Source organism: Morus notabilis, unplaced genomic scaffold, assembly GCF_000414095.1.
Source record: "Morus notabilis unplaced genomic scaffold, ASM41409v2 Scaffold697, whole genome shotgun sequence".
In the NCBI taxonomy this organism is placed as follows: Eukaryota; Viridiplantae; Streptophyta; class Magnoliopsida; order Rosales; family Moraceae; genus Morus; species Morus notabilis.
Genome location: NW_010357121.1, coordinates 416,921 through 436,395, shown reverse-complemented (window position 1 = coordinate 436,395; position 19,475 = coordinate 416,921). Strand labels below are relative to the sequence as shown.

The following is a 19,475-nucleotide window of genomic DNA, read 5'->3' as shown; positions in this document are numbered from 1 at the left end:
TGACTATAAATTATTTTGGTCAATCTCATTAATTTGTATAAATTATTTTGGTCAATTATCTGATATTTAGCCATTAAAATCACATGCCCTTATATATGTGTGTGTGTGTGTATATATATATATATATTTATATATAGTTTTTACAGTCTAAAGTTACAACACGGTAGAACTCTATAGTCTAGAGAGAAACACATTTGGTGGCAATTAGCTGTCGAATCTCTTGACTATAAAGTCAGAAAATTTCCAAATTCTAAAATCCTATTTGGTGCTTCCCAAGTCATAACTACTTTGGGGTCCCTCTCTTATCATAGAGAATCCTTTTTGCGTCACTTGTTGACATTTATGACATGGTCAACTCTCTCTGTGTCTTCGTGATGGAAAGACAAAGAGTTAATTCTCAAGGTTAAATGTTGTTTTGTCTTCCAAAGAAGAAATCGAGCTCCGAATCCATTGTATCCACAAGAGTGGTTAGTAGCCGGTGCAGGGTCGAAATTGTTTGGTCAATGAACCCCAGAATGATAGTTTTAAATAAATAGAAAAGTACATATTCTACTTTTGTACTAATCTAATGTTAAAACCAAAGTGGAGCAGAAGGAAACTATAAAAGAAGAATTATCAGTTTTATGTGTGAACGTGGAGACTCGATTATGAACACCGGAAATTAAACACACTAAATAAATAAATTCGTTTCTCATTAATCTTCTTTTTCCTTTGAAGAAGACAAACTAATCAAAATTATATTATGAGCACAAATTTGATATGTTAACCACAGTTGAATGAGTTTACTTGTGTAAGCGAAAACACATAAGTTTATTTAGAAAAGCATATATAATTGAATTTCAAAGAGAAGATTATTGAGAATGTAAATCTATCATGTAAAGAATCAAGTTAATATAATCCAATATTGGAATAAACTTAAGACGTTAGTTATTTGAAAGTGAAAATATATATTCGTAGATGCATAACGCGGCAAAGAAATTTGTTACATTAACTTAGGATGTTAGTTGTCTTCAGGAAATATTACTAGTGACTCAAGGCAAAAGTTGAAAATATTTGGAGATTATTTTATAATTTCTTAAGAAAATTTACAATTAGGAGTATAATTTAATCATTAATCTTTTAGGACTTTATGATGAGATTTGATTTCAAATTATTAGGAATTAGATTTGTTTTCATTTTAGAAATTGAGTTTACTTTCGACTTAAATTTGAGTTAGAGTTTGTCTCTTACAAATAGACATTTTATGTTAAAATTGTTTTAAGAGTTTGATTAATAAAAGTTTTCGAAAACTTGGTTATCTTGTTTTCATATGCGTCATTCTTTTACACTTCGGAACTACGTGAGCCAAATAATGGTGGTTGCATGCCATTAGATTAAAATCAGTCACATATTCGTCTAGAAATTTTAACTTTTAAAATTTATCATCGCATGTCTTTCTATTCCAAAAGCTATGACTTTAATGGTTCTATTAGAATTCATACGAAGTTATGGCTGCCACTATCCAAATATACGACTTCATTGCAATTTCAGTCATCTAGGCTAGCCCATCTTTAGCACCCACTCCTGTTTTATGCTCTATATATAGGAATACTAGCACTCTGTTGTCTAATGTCGCCATTAACATCAAGAAATATTTAAGAGGAAATTATTGATCTTACGTTTAGAGTGTATAAGTCTAGATTTTTACCCCTTACTCTTTATTAATATCCTTTTGATTAATATAATTATTTTACTAAAGAGTATATTAGTCAAGAGTAATAAGTAAAAATTCATATATTAATTAAGAGTCAAGGTAAAAATCCAGCCTCATTCATTCTAAGGAGTATTAGTCTCATTTGCCTAATGTTTAAACAATAAAGAACCAAAAATAAATAGATCAAGAAAATGGAGTCAATTTGAAGGAGAGAACGAGAGAGACAATAAATATAATAATAATAACCAGAAGAACACTGTTTTGGAAGCATAGAGATCTATGTATATTAATCAAAATTATAACACATATAATAAGTACTACAGTATGTCCTTGACGTAATATAATAATTTCTTTTTTTTCTTCTTCTTTTTTTCTTTTTTCCTCCTATTCCTTTATCCTTAGCAAATTAGGAGCCTAGCAAGCACATCCCGAAGATCTTGCATCATATCATCAGCAACATTCTAAGAACTAATCATCCAAGGCCTCTCACCGGTAAAATTGTACATATTATATGAACAGTATAGATATGACATAATAATAGAGAATATAATATCTAAATATGTAGTACGTACTATATTATATGTGGTGAATAATTAACAAAGAAAATAAAGGATATAAAATTAAGCAACCTCCTGAAACAAAGTGTCATCAAGGAGAAGGTCAGGCCAAACAGAAGGGGCAGCCACTTCTCCGTAGCTCGAATTCGCACTGCAAGCATCACCGCCCTGCAGATTGCTCAAGGACGTGGCCTCCACTGCCGCCGCCGCCGCCGTAGGAGGTGAAGGAGTCGAACTCGCTGAAGAATTAGGGTTAACCCATGATGAGGAACTTGGAAAGATATTCATCATGATGTGGTCATCATTATCAATATCCCCAGCTTGGCTGAACCCTACTGTGAAATTATCTTGTGCCTGAATAATATGATCAACCACTTGTTGTTTGTTCATGAGCTGTAGTGGTGTTGTCTGGTCCGAGATTTGCAACAAGTCCGGCAAATTATCGAAAGGAACGGAATCATATTGGACAGATTGGAGACTGTTGAGGGACTGGTCCGGCATGTTGATCATTTGGTTGTTGTTGTTTTGGGGGTTTGGAGGTTGGAGGAGATATTGCAAGTATTGGAGTTTAGCCATTTGAAGAGCTTGGTCAGCTTGGAGAGATCTCATGGCTTGTAGCTCTTCCCAAGGATGGTCCATGGTCATGAGCTCTTTGAGATTGGCCAAGGCTATGAGATGAGGCAAGCTTGAGAAGATGTCCGTTCTCGGACGGTGAGTCATTGGATCAATCCCCATTTGGATTAGCTTTTTCTTCAGATGGGTGTTCCAGAAATTCTTTATCTCGTTGTCCGTCCGGCCGGGTAGGTGGCCCGCAATTGCTGACCATCTGATTAATAACCAAAACAAAAAAAGTGGAAAAGAAATTAGATTAATTTGTGGAGAAAATTTTGAATCCTATTCAATATATTAAATGGTTTAAATTCTTTCAAAGGTTGATTGAATAAAATAAGCACAATAGTACTCCTTATTTGCTTCCTATAACTAAATAAGTATCGTTAAATCTAAAGCATATTTGGCCACTTTGACGATCATCATTGAAAAAAAAAAAGGAGAGAGAGAGACAGAGAGATGATAAGCATGTACAACATGATACCCTAGCAAATGGCCAAATCAATTTGCAACAAGTCCTAGAAAACAATATTAGTTTTGGTGTTAATGCATAAGTTAAAAGAGCAACTTATTATAAGGATGTTGAATAATTACTTGTTTCCAAGGATGGAATGGAGGTTCAGAATCGTTTCCTCTTCTTCTTGGGAGAATTTCCCTCTTTTGATATCCGGCCGCAAGTAGTTTGTCCACCTTAGTCTGCAACTTTTGCCACATCTATTGAGCCCTGCACAAAAAGGAATATTAAACCGTCTGTGAGAGTGAGAGAGAGAGAGAGAGAGAAAGAATTTGTGTAGTACTTTATGTGGGGTAATAAATGTTTATTTACCAGCAAGTCTAGGGAGGGCTCTCCAGCTTCCATGGCCGTGTTTTTGTATATACTTGACAAGTTTCTGATCTTCTTCTGGGGTCCAAGGGCCTTTCTTGAGGCCACTCTCGTCACAACAAGGAGATCTTCCCATGATGATCTATTCTCTAATGTTTTAATTTCTAAGATGAGAAGATTTTTGGCTGCCTTTGCCTCCCTCCAATCCAATCATCAACTACACCTTTGTATTTATATAGCCATCACGGTCTTGTCCCCCCCAATCACATTGAAGCTGACTGACGTGCTAGTTTCCAATTTGATTGCATAACAACTACACACTACTTTTCTATTTTATATATTAGTAAGTATATGTGACAAAAATAATATACATACCTAGCTCCGTATGATATATATAAAATTTTAAAATTAAACTTTATATCTAACACCTGCCCCTAATATAGGTTTTGTTAAAATCATAATGTTTGAGCATATTACATGATAAAGTTTTTCTTTCTCTCTCTCTTTTTTTTTTTTTTTGTTTGGTGTCCCATATTATAAATTTTTTCCCTATGAAAGTCTTTATCATGTTTCCAATCAGAAGGAAAATATGTGCTGATTGTATTAATCGTAGGTAGACGACAATCGATTTTGTGCTCAATAGTCAAATATGCCCCACAAAACACATACGACTAAGACAAGACTCTTGATTACTCATCATCCATACGATGGCCAGATATTATTATTATATTCATGCAATGTCAATTTACAAGTTTGTGTTGATAGTGTTACGCCAGAAGTTGGAAAATGTCACATGAGCAGGTTAATTGTTTGATAGGCATTATTTTATAGAAGGGCATATATATGACCATATATCCCAAATTTCCATCAAATTCAATAAATGATGCGGCTGTCACTCATATATCCCAAATAAACATCAAATTGAATAATTAGAATCTCTATGCATTTTACTATTATAGTACTCAACAATACGATATAAAGCACACTTTGCATTAAGGGAATTAATAAATAATTATCTATTTTCACTTAACAAAGTGTACCCACACACTCACAATTATATACAACTTCATAAAAAAATAAATGAAAAAAAGAAACTAAACACTATCTTGTGTAGTCAAAATATCACTTTTACATCTCTCTTATTATTAACATGCCTAAAATGTTTCTTGTGTTTTTTCAAAATACCATGTTTATCCCTTATGTTTTAATTTATAGGAAGATTGCTTTTGGTTCCAAACTCCATATGAGGACGGGGGCTTTTGTTATTTGCTAGGTCTTGATCATTTACGAGGACCCACTTCTCATTCCATTTGTGGGAATTTCATGATTTATAAAGCATAGCTAACGAATGATCAGCACGTGTTTGAGCATGATGAATCACTTTGTGCCGACCTGTTGCCAATAAACTTTCTGGGTTCAAATTAAGACGTAAGACAAAGATGTAATTAGAGATATTATTTGAAAAAAAAAAAAAAATAACCACATTCTAACTAGGAGTATTATTGTGAAGGGTCAACTTAAAAGGAATTGTTGTATGAGTCGATTGTTTAAAACTTCTAAATAATGCTCATTTAATTTGTGAGTGCAACTTTGATTTTTTAAAGGAATAAATTAAAGTTAATATTTTTAATTAATTTTATTGTAAGTTACTTAATTAAATATCCGGAGCTTAAATTATATGAGTCCATTTGGTTCTCATGCTAGTTCGAAATATTCTCCGGCATAACTCTTAGAAGTAATTATAATTATTAAAATTGTCTCTCCTACACAGTGGGCGTGCGCGCAGTGAGTGGACGGCTTGTGTGCCTACAGTCTACAACATATGGTTGTGGAAATATTTATGTTGGTGTAAAATAAATATTGTGCTATATATTTCTATTAAAATCAAAGAATCTAAAACTGAATTTTGAAATTCATGTTATGATCTGGTAGAAGTCTAACCCTAAATTAAAGTGGAATGCATTTAAACACTTTCACTTGTTTAAGGTTTGCTCAATTAAGTAGGATCAGTTATTGTGATTCATGCTTAAAGCTTTTACAGTGAGAGAAAACTTGATCATCTTAGGCTAAGCTATAGCATTAAACCTATAGCCATTTTGCACTATGATCCTGAGTAAGTCCGAGGAGGAAATGAAAACAAATTGCTCGAAATAAATTAAGCTGGACCAAATGCGACCAACATATAACATGGAGCACATCAGTTGGACTAAAAGCACATCGCATAAAAAGAGAAGTTATGAGTTAAAATTTTGGTCGATTTTATATTAGATCAGACTTATTAGATATGGTATATTATATCAGACTTATTTGTGACGACAATGTCGTCGCAAATAAATTTAAAATGTCGTCGCAAATACATCACAGTTGGCAATTAGTTGCGACGACATAATGTCGTCGCAAATAATTATTTTTCCCACGTTTAGTTTTTAGTGAAATCTTAAAAAGATTATTTGCGACGACAAAGAGAAAATTTCGTCGCAAATAACACGAAATTATTTGCGATGACATTTGTCGTTGCAAATATCTTATTATTTGCAACGACTTGTCGTCGCAAAAATGAATTACCATGGCGGAAAAAATCCGCGCCATTGAAATTTGCGCTTCAAAATTATTTGCTACGACATTTAAGTTATTAGCGACGACATGATTATTTTATTTAACGAGGAGTAATTACGACGACATATCGTCGAAAATATTGTATTATTTGCGACGACATTTGTCGTCGCAAAAAATGTCGTCGTAAATGACATTGTAGTGAAACAAATTGCTCGAAATAATGTAAGCTGGTCCAAATGCGAGCAACATATAACATGGAGTAGATCAGTTGGACTGAAAGCACATCGCATAAAAAGAGCCGTTATGAGTTAAAATTTTGGTCGATTTCCGGAGCAAACTTGTTATTCAAAAAGTTGTATCTCTGTATTTTGAGGATTGTTTGGAATTAACGTCATACTTCAATATTAAATCATTGGGGTTATATATGGGTTTTTAAATGTCTCCAATATCAATTCACAATTCCTACTAATTGAGGATTGTTTGTGATTCGGACTTAGCTTTTATGGTGTGTAGGGATCACCCTAAAGTCAAATAAATAAAATTTTAGTTTTCATAAGGTCTTTTATCGGTGTCATATTTGGACTAAAAATATGTGCTTTTTGGGGTGAAAATGTGCCAACAAACAAGACTCATAGCTTAGCCGTGATGTGCGACAATTTCTAGGCAAACTCCATCTTTTAGACCTTCAAAAAGGCTTTTTTCAATTATAATGTAATTATGATTTGATCTAGAAATTTTATATTCTAGGTCCGATTACGTTTTCTTATTCCTTATGTCTGGTAGTTTCAATTTTTGTTTCCAGTTCAAAATTTACCTTTTTTTTTAGAAAATTTCATATTTATTATTATTTTTTTTAAATATAGAATAATAGATTAGTTTCTTGTTTTTATATTGTCTATATATTTAGATGCCCTCTGAAAATCAGTTCTGATTAATAAAAATTTTTAGTTTTCTCTCAGTTTTTCGTTTTGAATCAACGAATTTTATTTATTGTCAACTTCTGATATTTTGTGTCAATCAATGGATCTTGAAGCAATTTTCCTGATATTTGTGGTCTATCCTTTTATCTTTTATTAATGTTTTAATTTTTCTTATTAAACTTCTGCTACATCAATTTGGTTCATTAAATCCTTGTTTCCTAATTAACTAACATAGTTAAGCCAGCTGTCCCTTCATTAATTAACCTAAATCCAAAGGGACAAGAGAAGGAAAAAAAAAAAAAGAGGTACTAAATAGTTATGTACGTGTCTGATAATTATTTGTGGGTGCGACGAGGTGGAATTTTATTATAAGGACCAATTTAAGTGGAAGTCAACGTCAAGGAACAGGTGGCATATCATTGGTTGGTCAGAGAAACTCCTCCCATGCACGCTACAGAAGGGCCTTTCTTTCGTCACTCATTGCATGGTTGATGGTTCCTCTCCCTCTCTCTCTCTCTCTCTCTCTCTCTCTCTCTCTCTCTCTCTCTCTCTCTCTCTCTCTCTCTCTCTCTCTCTCATATTTTGTCACGTATATGAAAATCAATTGGGTCCTCTATATGCAATTTTGGCCTTAGCTTTTGTACTTTCTCATTCAATCGACTTTAGTTCCTTTATTGCAAGGAAAGGAACGAAACAAAAAACAAAACGAAATGAATTCATGAACTCCTCTGTATTACTACAACGTCCCCACTCAATTGTCAGCTTTTTTATCATCAATATGATTGACTATATATGTCTATTAATATATTGCTCGCTCCTACGATTTGAGAATATATATGGATCCTTTTTTACCCTCTAATGCCTGTCTTAGTAGATTTTTATTTGAATTTTATCTCATCAATAATATATATGCTTGAGATTAATTATTACCTTGGTTTTATTTTGTGCTCAGAATGAGAAAGACACAAAAACATTACAACCTTATCAAAATAAATTAGATTAGCAAATACATCTCCGACTTTTCTGGATCTCATCTTCTTATTTTAAATAATGACCAATTTTTTAAAAATTGATGTCCACTCTGAATACACAGTACATCCAACTCAACCAATATAAAGTACACGTTAGCAATAATATTAAGTCTATCTGAAAAAAGAAAAAGAAAAAGAAAAAGAAAAAGGGTTGTACACACCTAATTACCAAGAAAACCATAAGTGTATTTCTTTCTTATCCGTATATATAAAATAACAACTCATAATAGAACAAAACCATGAAGGGCTGCTAATTACATGTACAAGAATATTGTAATCTTAGGAAAATATTTGTAAAAAAAAAATATATATATATATATATATATTACTTAATTTCAAGAAACTTCCTTCTTCTTCTTCTAATGGTCCAATATGTCTAAGCAAGAAGAATATTTTTTGCTCACTTCTGGTCTAGTATTAGAGAAAAGGTAAAAGTTATCGGTTTTAAGTTTTTGTTTGTATCCATATTTTTTATAATGTTTAATGTGACAAAAATGATATTTAAAAGGTTTGATTGGACAAATAATTTAATAGTAAAATTTCGAAATTCTTACTAATTAAAATTACTTTGATACAAGTTTTATATGGTACTTTTAAAAGAGTTTTTTTTTTTTAGTCTTCATATTTTGTGACTTTAACCAAAGTTATTTGGAGGCCAAAGCTCTTCTAAAAAAATATTTGAAACTTCAAAAAATATTTTGAAGCTCAGGATGCTGAATTAGCTTTCAAGAATCAAAGCCAAACAGAACACACACACACACACACACACAAGAATTGTCTTAAGTTCGGTACCTAGACTAGGCAGACATGTGTACTTTTTTTATGTCTGTATAGAATCACTTGTACTTGTGTGTAACACTCAGTTTGTTTTAGTTTAATCTTTAAATCGAAATGTTATCCAACACATGTAATATTGAGTGTTACATGGGCATACGAAAAAAATTATACGGTGAACAAAGATGTTACATGTACATATGAAAAAAGATACATTAGTTAGACTGTATGGTTGCTAGATTTAAGACTTTGCCTATATATATATATATATATATATATTTGTCAGTGTAGCATAGGTTCAATTCTATCACTTTTTTATAGGAAAAAATATGTGCTATAAAAAAATGCTCATCACTAATTGTTCCTCCAATATTGTCTAATTATATTTTGAGAGTTTGGTTTGTCACTTGTCATTCATCGTGTTGGAGTCTCTTCCACGTATGCTCATTCATTGGGCACTCCAATTAAGCACATTGCTCATAATAACCTCCCTCTCTACTCTATGAATTTATTCCGTCTCCAACTTTAGACATATTAAAAACGTACCTATTAAATACAAAAATATAAGATAGTACTATATAAACAATGTAGTTTGATAGACACGTACGTCTGCCAAAATTTAAACTTAAAATCTATGATAAAATAACAGCTTGTTCCTCATTATTTTATTGATCAGCAAAATATATTTTCTCATACCAAATGAAGATCAATAATGTACTTGACAGAAAAACTTGATTTGGTTATATCACAATACTTACACCAGGATAAGGACATGAAATTAGGATGTGACACTTTTGACCATGAAGCTAAGTTAGACAAGAAGTTGGTGCGGCAAACGCTCCAAATTCCACTCCATTTTGAAACCCTAAAGACGTTCTTCCCTTGCCATGAAGAACCCGTCAATGGCATTTGTTGATGGCTCTTCGTCCTTTCCCCTTTGTCCTGTACAAGAAAGAAAATAGATATTTAATTATATCACTATTTTCATTTCCTCAAGAGGGTGGAAGATATTGGTAAGTAATCGTTTAAGTTAAAGAAAAATATGAGACTTTTATCACAAGCAAGAGTAATTAATATTGTACAAAGTTAATTAATAAAATGTTTATATATAATTTCTTATATGGTAGGCAGAAATTTGTTGACACTTGATGCACTATTCACACACTGCATTGAGGGTATAATAAATTAATGCGTTAGTAAAATTTTGCTTTCTCAACATTATTTAATCACCAGAGAATCTCTCTACCCCTTAATTCTTTTGTATCATTAATTTACCATGAAAGATGTATACAAAACCTGATGTTTTTTTTCCCTAATGAAAGTTGATCACGCTAAAGGACTTCCAATATCAACCCAACACTTCTACGATAGAAGACAGTTAAGATTGAATACAAAGGCTGCTAGGTATGATATTAGCTAGTGGACTAAATTACTCAAGTCCTTTTTCACCTCATTTCATGCCGTTTGACTTAGTGATCATACACCAAATTAGAGAAAATTGTGTAATTGTGTATTTGTGTGATGCTACATTTTTATACCTATTGTTCGAACACTATGTATACGTATAAGTAATGTCAGACACGATTTTTTGATATCTAAATGTATTATTCTTATTATATAGAATTACCATCTAATAATTAATACATTAAAGACTTGGGAATATTGATCTGCACGCAGTGCAAGTCTATATATATATATATATATACATATATATATATATGCATGCTTACGTGCACAATTACGTACGTAAGAAACATACTGTTCTAAATACGTTTCTTTTTATTTCTTGTATAAGCTCAGAACATAAGAGTCTTTAGTTTATATTCTCCTGAATTAAGAACATATTTCTTGTTTCCCATATTTATTTTTATGGGGTTAAAATTCCGCTATTCAAATGAGGCGGATCCGATCTATCTACCACCATTTTGTAAGTGAGGTTTTATCGTAGGGGGATGAATTCTACTCTTGTTATACATGAATATCATAAATTGTTGTATAATATCAAAATCAAACCTAAACTCGTGTGAAACATATCACATCAATAGCCACGTACAATCAAACCGAAAAAGGACGATGAGATTGGGTCCCACTCACTATGATCCTCTCGTTTTCCCTCTTACCTCATTTTCCACGTCGGTATGCACAAGCTTTAACCTCAAGAAAACCTCGAGTTAAAAGATTCTCGAATTTAGTTAGAGAAAGGTAGAAAAAGAACCCCTCTTAACACCTTCTTCACGAAAGATATAATAGTGAAATATCTTTCACTGGCCCTCAGAGACACACAGAGAGAGAGAGAGAGAGAGAGAGAGAGAGAGAGAGAGAGAGAGAGAGAGAGATCAGAGATTGCTTGTTGGACTACATTTCTTTGTCGGGTGGATCAACATCTCACATCAAAAGGGATGGTTTAATGAATAAATAAATCCTGAAATTCAAATATATATAAATACATATATATATATCAATGATGTCACCTAAAGACAGTGATATTAATTAGGAGGAATAAAGCATATAGGTTTAGTGTCAGCTAAACAACTGATTTGCTTTCTCTGTTAAGTTTCTACCCAATATACATCTAAACTGAGACTTTCTACACTTTCTCGTGCCACGTATAACGGTTTCGTCTGTGAATCTCCATGGCAAAACAAAACAATTCCCGTATTATACTTAACTAATTTATACACGTAGGCTAGGTTTGAAGATATTGTAGTTTTGACTACTATTGCATTAGTTGTTTGACTTTCCTAAAGAAAGTTCGAGAGAGAGAGAGAGAGAGAGGAGTAAAGTTCGGAGGAAAAAGAAACGTAGCAAACCAAATGTATTTTCTGGTTGATCAAATCTTCCAAGTCGATTAAAATGAAATATTTTCTAACAGAAGATTTAATACATACATATATATATGTATGCATATATTGTATACATGCAGTTCGTGTGTTTGTACGTATAGTCCTATATATATGTATATGATTAGCTAATGCATGCAATTTCTTTATTGTTCCTACTGAATGACAACGACAGTTACGACTTACAATAATGAATATATTCTTAGGTGCTTGATTGATCATATATAATAAGATAAGACTATTATAAGAAAATTATATATAAAAAAAAAAAACAAGGTAATTAATTAATAGACATGCAACAGGAAGACAACCAGAAAATGGTTTATAATAAAACTACTACCATTACGTCTGATACACGTGAATTCTATATATATGTGAATATCATACGTAGACACCAACTTAATTTCTCTCCTTTGAAACCATTCACATTAGCAGCTTTATTGATACAAAGCATAAAAAAATTTTATGTGGGGTCTGCAAAATCTGTGCTAATTTCATCATATCTTTACCGTTTTTCAACGATAATTACGTGTGGCAAGGTTGTCTTTCTCCTGAGGTGCTCTTTTTGTTCTTTTTTTTTTTTTTTTGTGCAATATCATAAGTAAGATAATTTTATTTAGTGTGATCTTGACCAAAACTACTGCATTAGTCATTTAACAAGTAAGATAGATAACTTTAATAAGTGTAAAATTAATAAAACTTAAATGTATTACTATTGTTGGGAAATTATAATATTTATGAGATGATGAAAAACTGAAAGTCCCGTACTGAGAATCTAGAAAGAATATATAAATATTTAATATGGAAATGTGTGTAATTAGTACATGAATAATTTCTCTTGGTGTACACCACCAGACCTCATGTTTGGATATGAGGGCGTTTCAGCGTTTAGGGTGCTCATTTTTAATATCTTCAAATCGGTTAAATTTGATGGTCAAATTTAAATACCTCCAGGTTTAATATGAACCAGATCATAATTTGCCACAAAATTTGGTTAGCAAACTTTTATTGTGGAGGAAAATAATAAACACCTTAAAAAAAAATATTCCTTACATCTCAAACCCGCTAATTTTCTTTCTTATTTTCCCACGACTGTTTTACCAATCATTAACAATAGTTTTTTTTTTTTTTTTAAATTCTGAAAGGACAGACTAATTAAAAAAGACTTCAAAGTCGTCGTTCCAAACTATGTAAATCAACTTTTTATCAACCTTAAAATTAGTGCTCAAAGCTTCTTGATCACTCCTGATTGATTATATGTTGACCACCATTTCTAGGGTACAGTTTTTCTCAACCGTTATGCCCAATATAGTGGAATTGAAGAGGTAATTAAATACGTATGATATTTTTTTTTGGAACAATATATGATATTTATTATTACTAGCTACACTTAGAATATATATTTTTTCTTTCTTTGGGGTTTCTATACCATAATGCTGCTCTATATATAGAAAGTAATTTATAGAAATTATTTTACTTCCAAAATCATTGTCTTAGGCATCAACTACTACATTTTTATTTGTTGGCTTAACTTCTATCGGCAGTGACATCACATAACAGCTATATATAAAGCTAATAACAAAAGTGACAACAAAAGATAGTGACATTGACAGTTGATAATTGTTTGATATATACAAATGTGTATGTGGATGGAACCTAAATTTGAGGATCATCTCAGTAATTTGGTCACTAACTGACTGCAGTTTTCACACCAACTTTTGTAGGAATAGTTGTAGTTGTACAATATTTCTGTAGAAAAATATTACTGCCCTACCTATATATGACGACGTATATATGTGGCACTGGCACACACTCATTAATTTGGATGCTGAAATGTAACAGAAAACAGGAACGTGCAAAATATACTTACAGAGTTTTAATGGTATTTTTAATATTTATTCATCAGTAAGTGTCATAATTTTGAAAACAAGATATTAATTTGACGGTTGTAATAAATTAAATATTTAATTAAAAAATTATTTATAATAATTAATAAAATTAGATTCTTACCGCGTCATGTTATTAAACTTTTACATTAATTAATGGCATGAAAACGTGGCTACATTTGAAAATTTGTCTGTATGTATATGTAAAAGATACATTTGAAAATTTGTCTGTATGTATATGTAAAAAGAGGACCTAGCTCTAGGTTTGCTTTGTTGAGAGAGATATTTTAAATAAACTGAAAAAGAATAATTGATATTAAATGCAACTAGTAACTTAATCCTCTATCAAATGGCTTTCTCTGTCGAGAGACATACATATATTACGTACACTAGAAAAGGAACAGTTAAGAGACAAATTAAGTATCGGACAATGAGTAATTTGTGAGACAAAATACCCGTATTGACAAAATTTCAAATTTTGTAGGAAAAAAATATACTATATCAAAAAGATTTGAATTATGGTTTAAACTCGCCAAATAAACAGTAATATGCTTCTAAACATGCATATATATATATATATACATATACATATTTATATATAAAGAGTTCAATAATCTGGCAATCATTTCTACGTACAATTCCAAATTGGAAAATCAACATCAATAAAAAAATCCAATCTAAACCCCTATATTTTCCAAGATATGTTGAAGGAAAAGATTATTATTACCTCGAATGTAATTAGTATTTGGTGTCCAAAAATTTAATGGTTACTGTTTCAAAACAAATTTAAGGGTCATTGGCACTACCATCAAATCTCTTTTTTTTCTTTTTTATAAAATAATTTTGAACTTTTAATTCTAACATTTAACGCTTTAAATTTTCGAGCCGTTGGAATCTAAGCCTCTACCCTAGCAACAGAGGACACTACTGGTCCAAGACCAACTGATGGGATTTCATGGATTACATGTCAATCTGTAATCTAATGTAAAACTTTTGAGTTGAGAAAGTGTAATCTTGACAAATACCATTTTAAAGTGCATAGATCAGAATTTTTATACTTTATAACTCTTAATTCATAACTTTTTTAATCAAATAATTACACTAAAAAAAGAGTATTTATCAAGAATAAGAAGTAAAAGTTTAAACTCATGGTAAATTTTGTAATTTTAATCCTTTTATAATTATCAATTCAAAATTCCCCTAATCCAATCCTACGTCGAATTTCACAGATTAGCAGATTGGGCCTATGATTTGCGTCTCTAAATTTAAAACTCTTGTACTTTCATTTTTGTACTATTCTCATAAAATTCACTATAAAATTAGCATACCATAACATAAAAATTCAAATAAATCCAATTTATATAGCACATTCGAGTACAAATATTTATAATAAACGAAATTGAAGCATTATGATCTATTATAATAAACTTGGATAAAAAATTATGAGTAATATATGCGTATATATGTTATAAAATTTTTATAAATGTATATATAGTATGGATTCGTGGATTTCGTGAATTAGGAAATACACAATCCACAATCCGATGGATAACACAAATGCAATCCGATAGATTAGTTTGAATTGAACATGATTATCAAATTCACGATGCAGTGAACAACAAATATATACTCACGCGCACATCTATCTTAATGTGCAAATATACGGCATATGCATAATTGTTTTGTAATTTAAGAGAAGCAGATTTAAACTCTAGGTGTAAAATTATCATTAAACTATATATGCAACCATCTTTATACACATTTAATTGGTGCAACAAAAAGCATATGTATATATAATATTATATCTTATTATAGCACGATAATTATAGATAACATTATTCAATATATCTATTTCTTATTCTTGTTTGGTCCCGAGAACTTGTTCACGAGCCATACGTATTCAGCCATCGTTTTCTACAACTTCTGGTTGAACTACAAACGCATTACCAACGAGTATCACGCTATATGTGAAATTTAAAATCTTATGATTTATGGATTCCCATGTATACTATACTATTGTATCTCCTTGAGTTTTTATCAAGAATGATTACTTTAAGAACCAGCTATATATATCTCGGTTTATATATATGGCCACTTCATGTAATGTAGTACACAAAATTACAATGAGAAATGCTATTATTTTATTTTCTGTTTAAATAATAATATATCATTTTAGTGGAGTGCACGTGTCTAACAATAAAAGCAGAAAATGATAGAAATAGTGATGCTACATTTCTCAATTGCAATATAGGGAAGAAAATGAAGCTCGGAAGTACCTTATTACTACTAGAAGGATCCTAGCTAGGTTGCATTAATAGAAAAAAGGAAAATAAAAATAGAGCATATATTAAACAGAAAAGCAATATCAATGAGTTTTAATCTAGTTGAGATTTATCCTCATAATGAGATGCATGTTGCCCTATTTCCTTAAAAAGGAAGAACAAAGAATTCGAATAATTTCAATAACTAGCCGGAGAACTGTCCAACTATATTCCATTTTCGCTAGCTTGGATATTCCATGATTTCTTAATAAAAGAAAGAGAAAAGTAAATGATTTATTATGATTTTGTGGAGACTTATTATTTATGTCATTTTAAATAATAAGGTGTTATTGTGACTTTTTGTGACAGAAATTTTCGTAAAGAAATTAAGTAGAGACGGAGCTGCATCGTTCCCAGCTGCCCCCCTCCCGCCGCAGTACCCCCCCTCCGGCGTGGGCCCAAGGCCTTTTTTTAAAATGTAGACCCATTGCCACCAAATTTTACTTTCCCCCCTTATTTGTCCCCCCTAAATTTATCAGTTTTCATATTTAGTATGTTTTTTAAGAAAATTTCGTTTTAGTTTGCATCTTTAATTCTTATTTCAAACTCAAAATGATCTCAAGTATATATACTTCACAAGTTTTTGGATACATTTAACTATCTTACAAGCTTATAAGTTCATTAAGAATTGAAAAATATATATATAAATATATATATAAATTGATAAATGAAAGTAAAAATGACTACGATTCAGACGTTAATTAATGAGAGAAAGGGATAAAATTGCTGCAAGTGGGAAAGAGAACTGGATTTTGCTTGCTAGTAATATTTAAACTTCAACTAGAGCTAATCTAACAGTTTTCACACATAATTACAAACATGGTTAATTAGCCCTTTGCAAACTGAGTTTTCTTTTTCTTGAATTATAACAAAAACAGTTGAACATAAAATTTGACATATATAAAAGGTCGAACCATAACTTTCTCCTAAGTCGCGGTGAAGAACTTCTACTAATGTGATATAAAGGGCCTGATTGGTTTATGCATTCAAGTCAGTGATTTTGATTCATTGATGAAAATTTGGTAAGAGAACCGTTGGTGAGAATTTTTTATTCAAATTTTTTATGAGAGAAAAACACTACCGTAATTAGAATTAAAAGTTTAAATACATCAACTAAACAGCCTAAAATGTAATTAGCAAAAAGGTCATACACAAATGCCACAAGATCATAAGGGGCAGTTAATTTTGTGATAGTGCACTAAGATATATAAAGTTACGAAGATTTATTGATCATACTAACGCATCAAGAATAAACAAAGCTTGATACCATATTATATATGATTGTGACGTACTATGTGCTTCTTTGAGTACAAGACTCAAAGCTTGATACCCTATCGTTAGCAATATGATGGCATAATTAGTTCTTTCATTTATTTATGTACATGGGCCCAAGCCCACTCACAACTTATGTAAGAAGTCCATCCTTACCAGTGTGTTTGGTGGGAGGGACAATGAGAGAGAGGGTGAGAATCTCTTTTTGGGCCCGTCAATCTTGAAATTTACGTTAAAAATACTATTTTACCCTTCAAAAAGAATTATCAATATATAGTAAAATGAAAAATATATGACTATGATCGATGCTCACAATTCTCTCTCTCACCAAATAAAGTAAAAGAATTATTGTAACCCTCTTCATCCCTACAACTCTTCATCTTTCACACTCTAAATCCCTCAGATCAAACAGAGCATATAACTCAACTTGTTTTTCTTGGTATTCAACAAAAAGGATAAAAGGAAAATCTAAATTAAGGCTCCGTTCATTTCACCGATTCGAGTTTAGAATTCAAATTTTGCTACAGTAAAAAGCTCTCTGAGATAATCACTTTTTTTTTAACTCTCACATAAAGTCACATCTCAACTCAAATTAAAAACACGAATCAGCAAACTAAACAGGCCCAAAATCTTCTTGTTACATCTTCTTACTTCTCTTTTTATCCTTCTTGGGGGTAGAAATCAAGCACGTCCAAGTCTAATGAATTTGAAAATCATGTTACTAACTAGAGGCAAAAATCTGATCGGAATGTGTAATGCGTACAAGTAGATCATACAATTCAAGAATAAGCGGGCAGCAATGTTACTTTGTTAGATGATCTTGGGTCATGACAAAGCATCCAAACTATTTATCACTTAAAATTTCAGGATGTAAGGACTGTCATTTTGAGAAGAAATTATCTGAACATATTATTGTCAAAAGAAAATAAATTAATGGTAGAAATTATTTAAGCATTTGTAATTAAAATACTTAGTAGTAAAGGGGCCCTCAAATTCAGACACGGATACACAAACACTTCATCAATAACGGTGGTGTAAAGACATGAAATCTTATATCCTCAGCACATGGGGTTTTGCAATTGAAGTTCAACATGTGAATGAAAACATACCTGCAGTTTTTAGCAATGAATCTGGCAAGACATCTTGGTCCTTCACACCACCCAATACTCGAAACCGAATTCACAAGACCCTGGAAATGAATCATGCATGATGAACATAGAAGAGTCTGTGTGGAATGATATCGATGTGTTCATGACTATCTCAGACAAATGAAAAATGGTTTCGAAAAGTTCTGCATGAAGATCATCAGCAGATAATCACATTGGAAATAGCAAATATAGGCATGATCTGGTAATTTAGTTCAAAAATAATCAGTTTGACTAGATATTAGATCTAAGAGAACCTAGTCAAAGTTTTATAACGAGAATCACGTTGTTGGAGTCGGTACAAGCAACACCAAAAAGTCCAAAACTTCAATAGATAAAGAGCAAGGCTAAAATTAGGGCATCGTCATGTTGCACTATAGAAAATATAATGTATTATTCAAAGTAAGAGGGCCCAGGTGAGGGGGGGAAAAAAGGACATATTTCAGTGATTAAAACTATGAGAAAGCACTGAAAAACTTGTTCAAAATCTCCTGTAAGAAGTGTTGTTTTCTAGAGACCTTTTCCTTTACAACTATGGTTAGGCTGGCAAGTAGAAAACTTTAACAGGAGTTGGAAATTGACTTTTGGATAACATGAATTTAACAGAAAAAGCTGACAACACAAACTTTCACATTGAGGAATCACTTTTAAATTAGCCATACACAGATTTCTCATATGACCTCTTTAAAATATTAGATTTGATGACTCCAACATAGAATCTTCGATTACTTTCTTTGAGAAAGGCAATTTGGTTATAGATTAAGGACCAAAAACCAACCTGCATTTTCAAACAATCAGATCTTTAATTGAAGTTATGAGGATGAAAGGAACATGCAGGCAATTTCTTAGGCCAGACTGAAGTCAAAGTCAGTGTGAATGTGCTGCACAATGGTCAAAATCTTCAAATTACCTAAAGCGTGATTGTAGTATGGACAAATTAGCCAGCTTCAGGAAAGAGAGGTGGATCAGAGGAAGGAATATCTTATTAGGGAACAATTAATAAAAAATATGTTGGGTATGTGACTCAAATTAGTTTTGAAAAAGTTAC

At 31.6% G+C, this 19,475-nt stretch overlaps 1 protein-coding gene across 1 annotated transcript; it reads right to left on the bottom strand.

The window, feature by feature from the left end:
* Positions 1–2,285: 2,285 nt before the first annotated feature.
* On the bottom strand, positions 2,286–3,818 carry LOC21404955 (transcription factor MYB93). Its single transcript, XM_010089304.2, has 3 exons — positions 3,686–3,818; positions 3,454–3,583; positions 2,286–3,076 (listed from the first exon to the last, which is right to left on the bottom strand). Exons 1-3 carry the CDS (start codon positions 3,816–3,818, stop codon positions 2,314–2,316), a joined length of 1,026 nt encoding a protein of 341 aa, XP_010087606.1. The 3' UTR covers positions 2,286–2,313.
* Between the last annotated feature and the right edge of the window lie 15,657 nt (positions 3,819–19,475).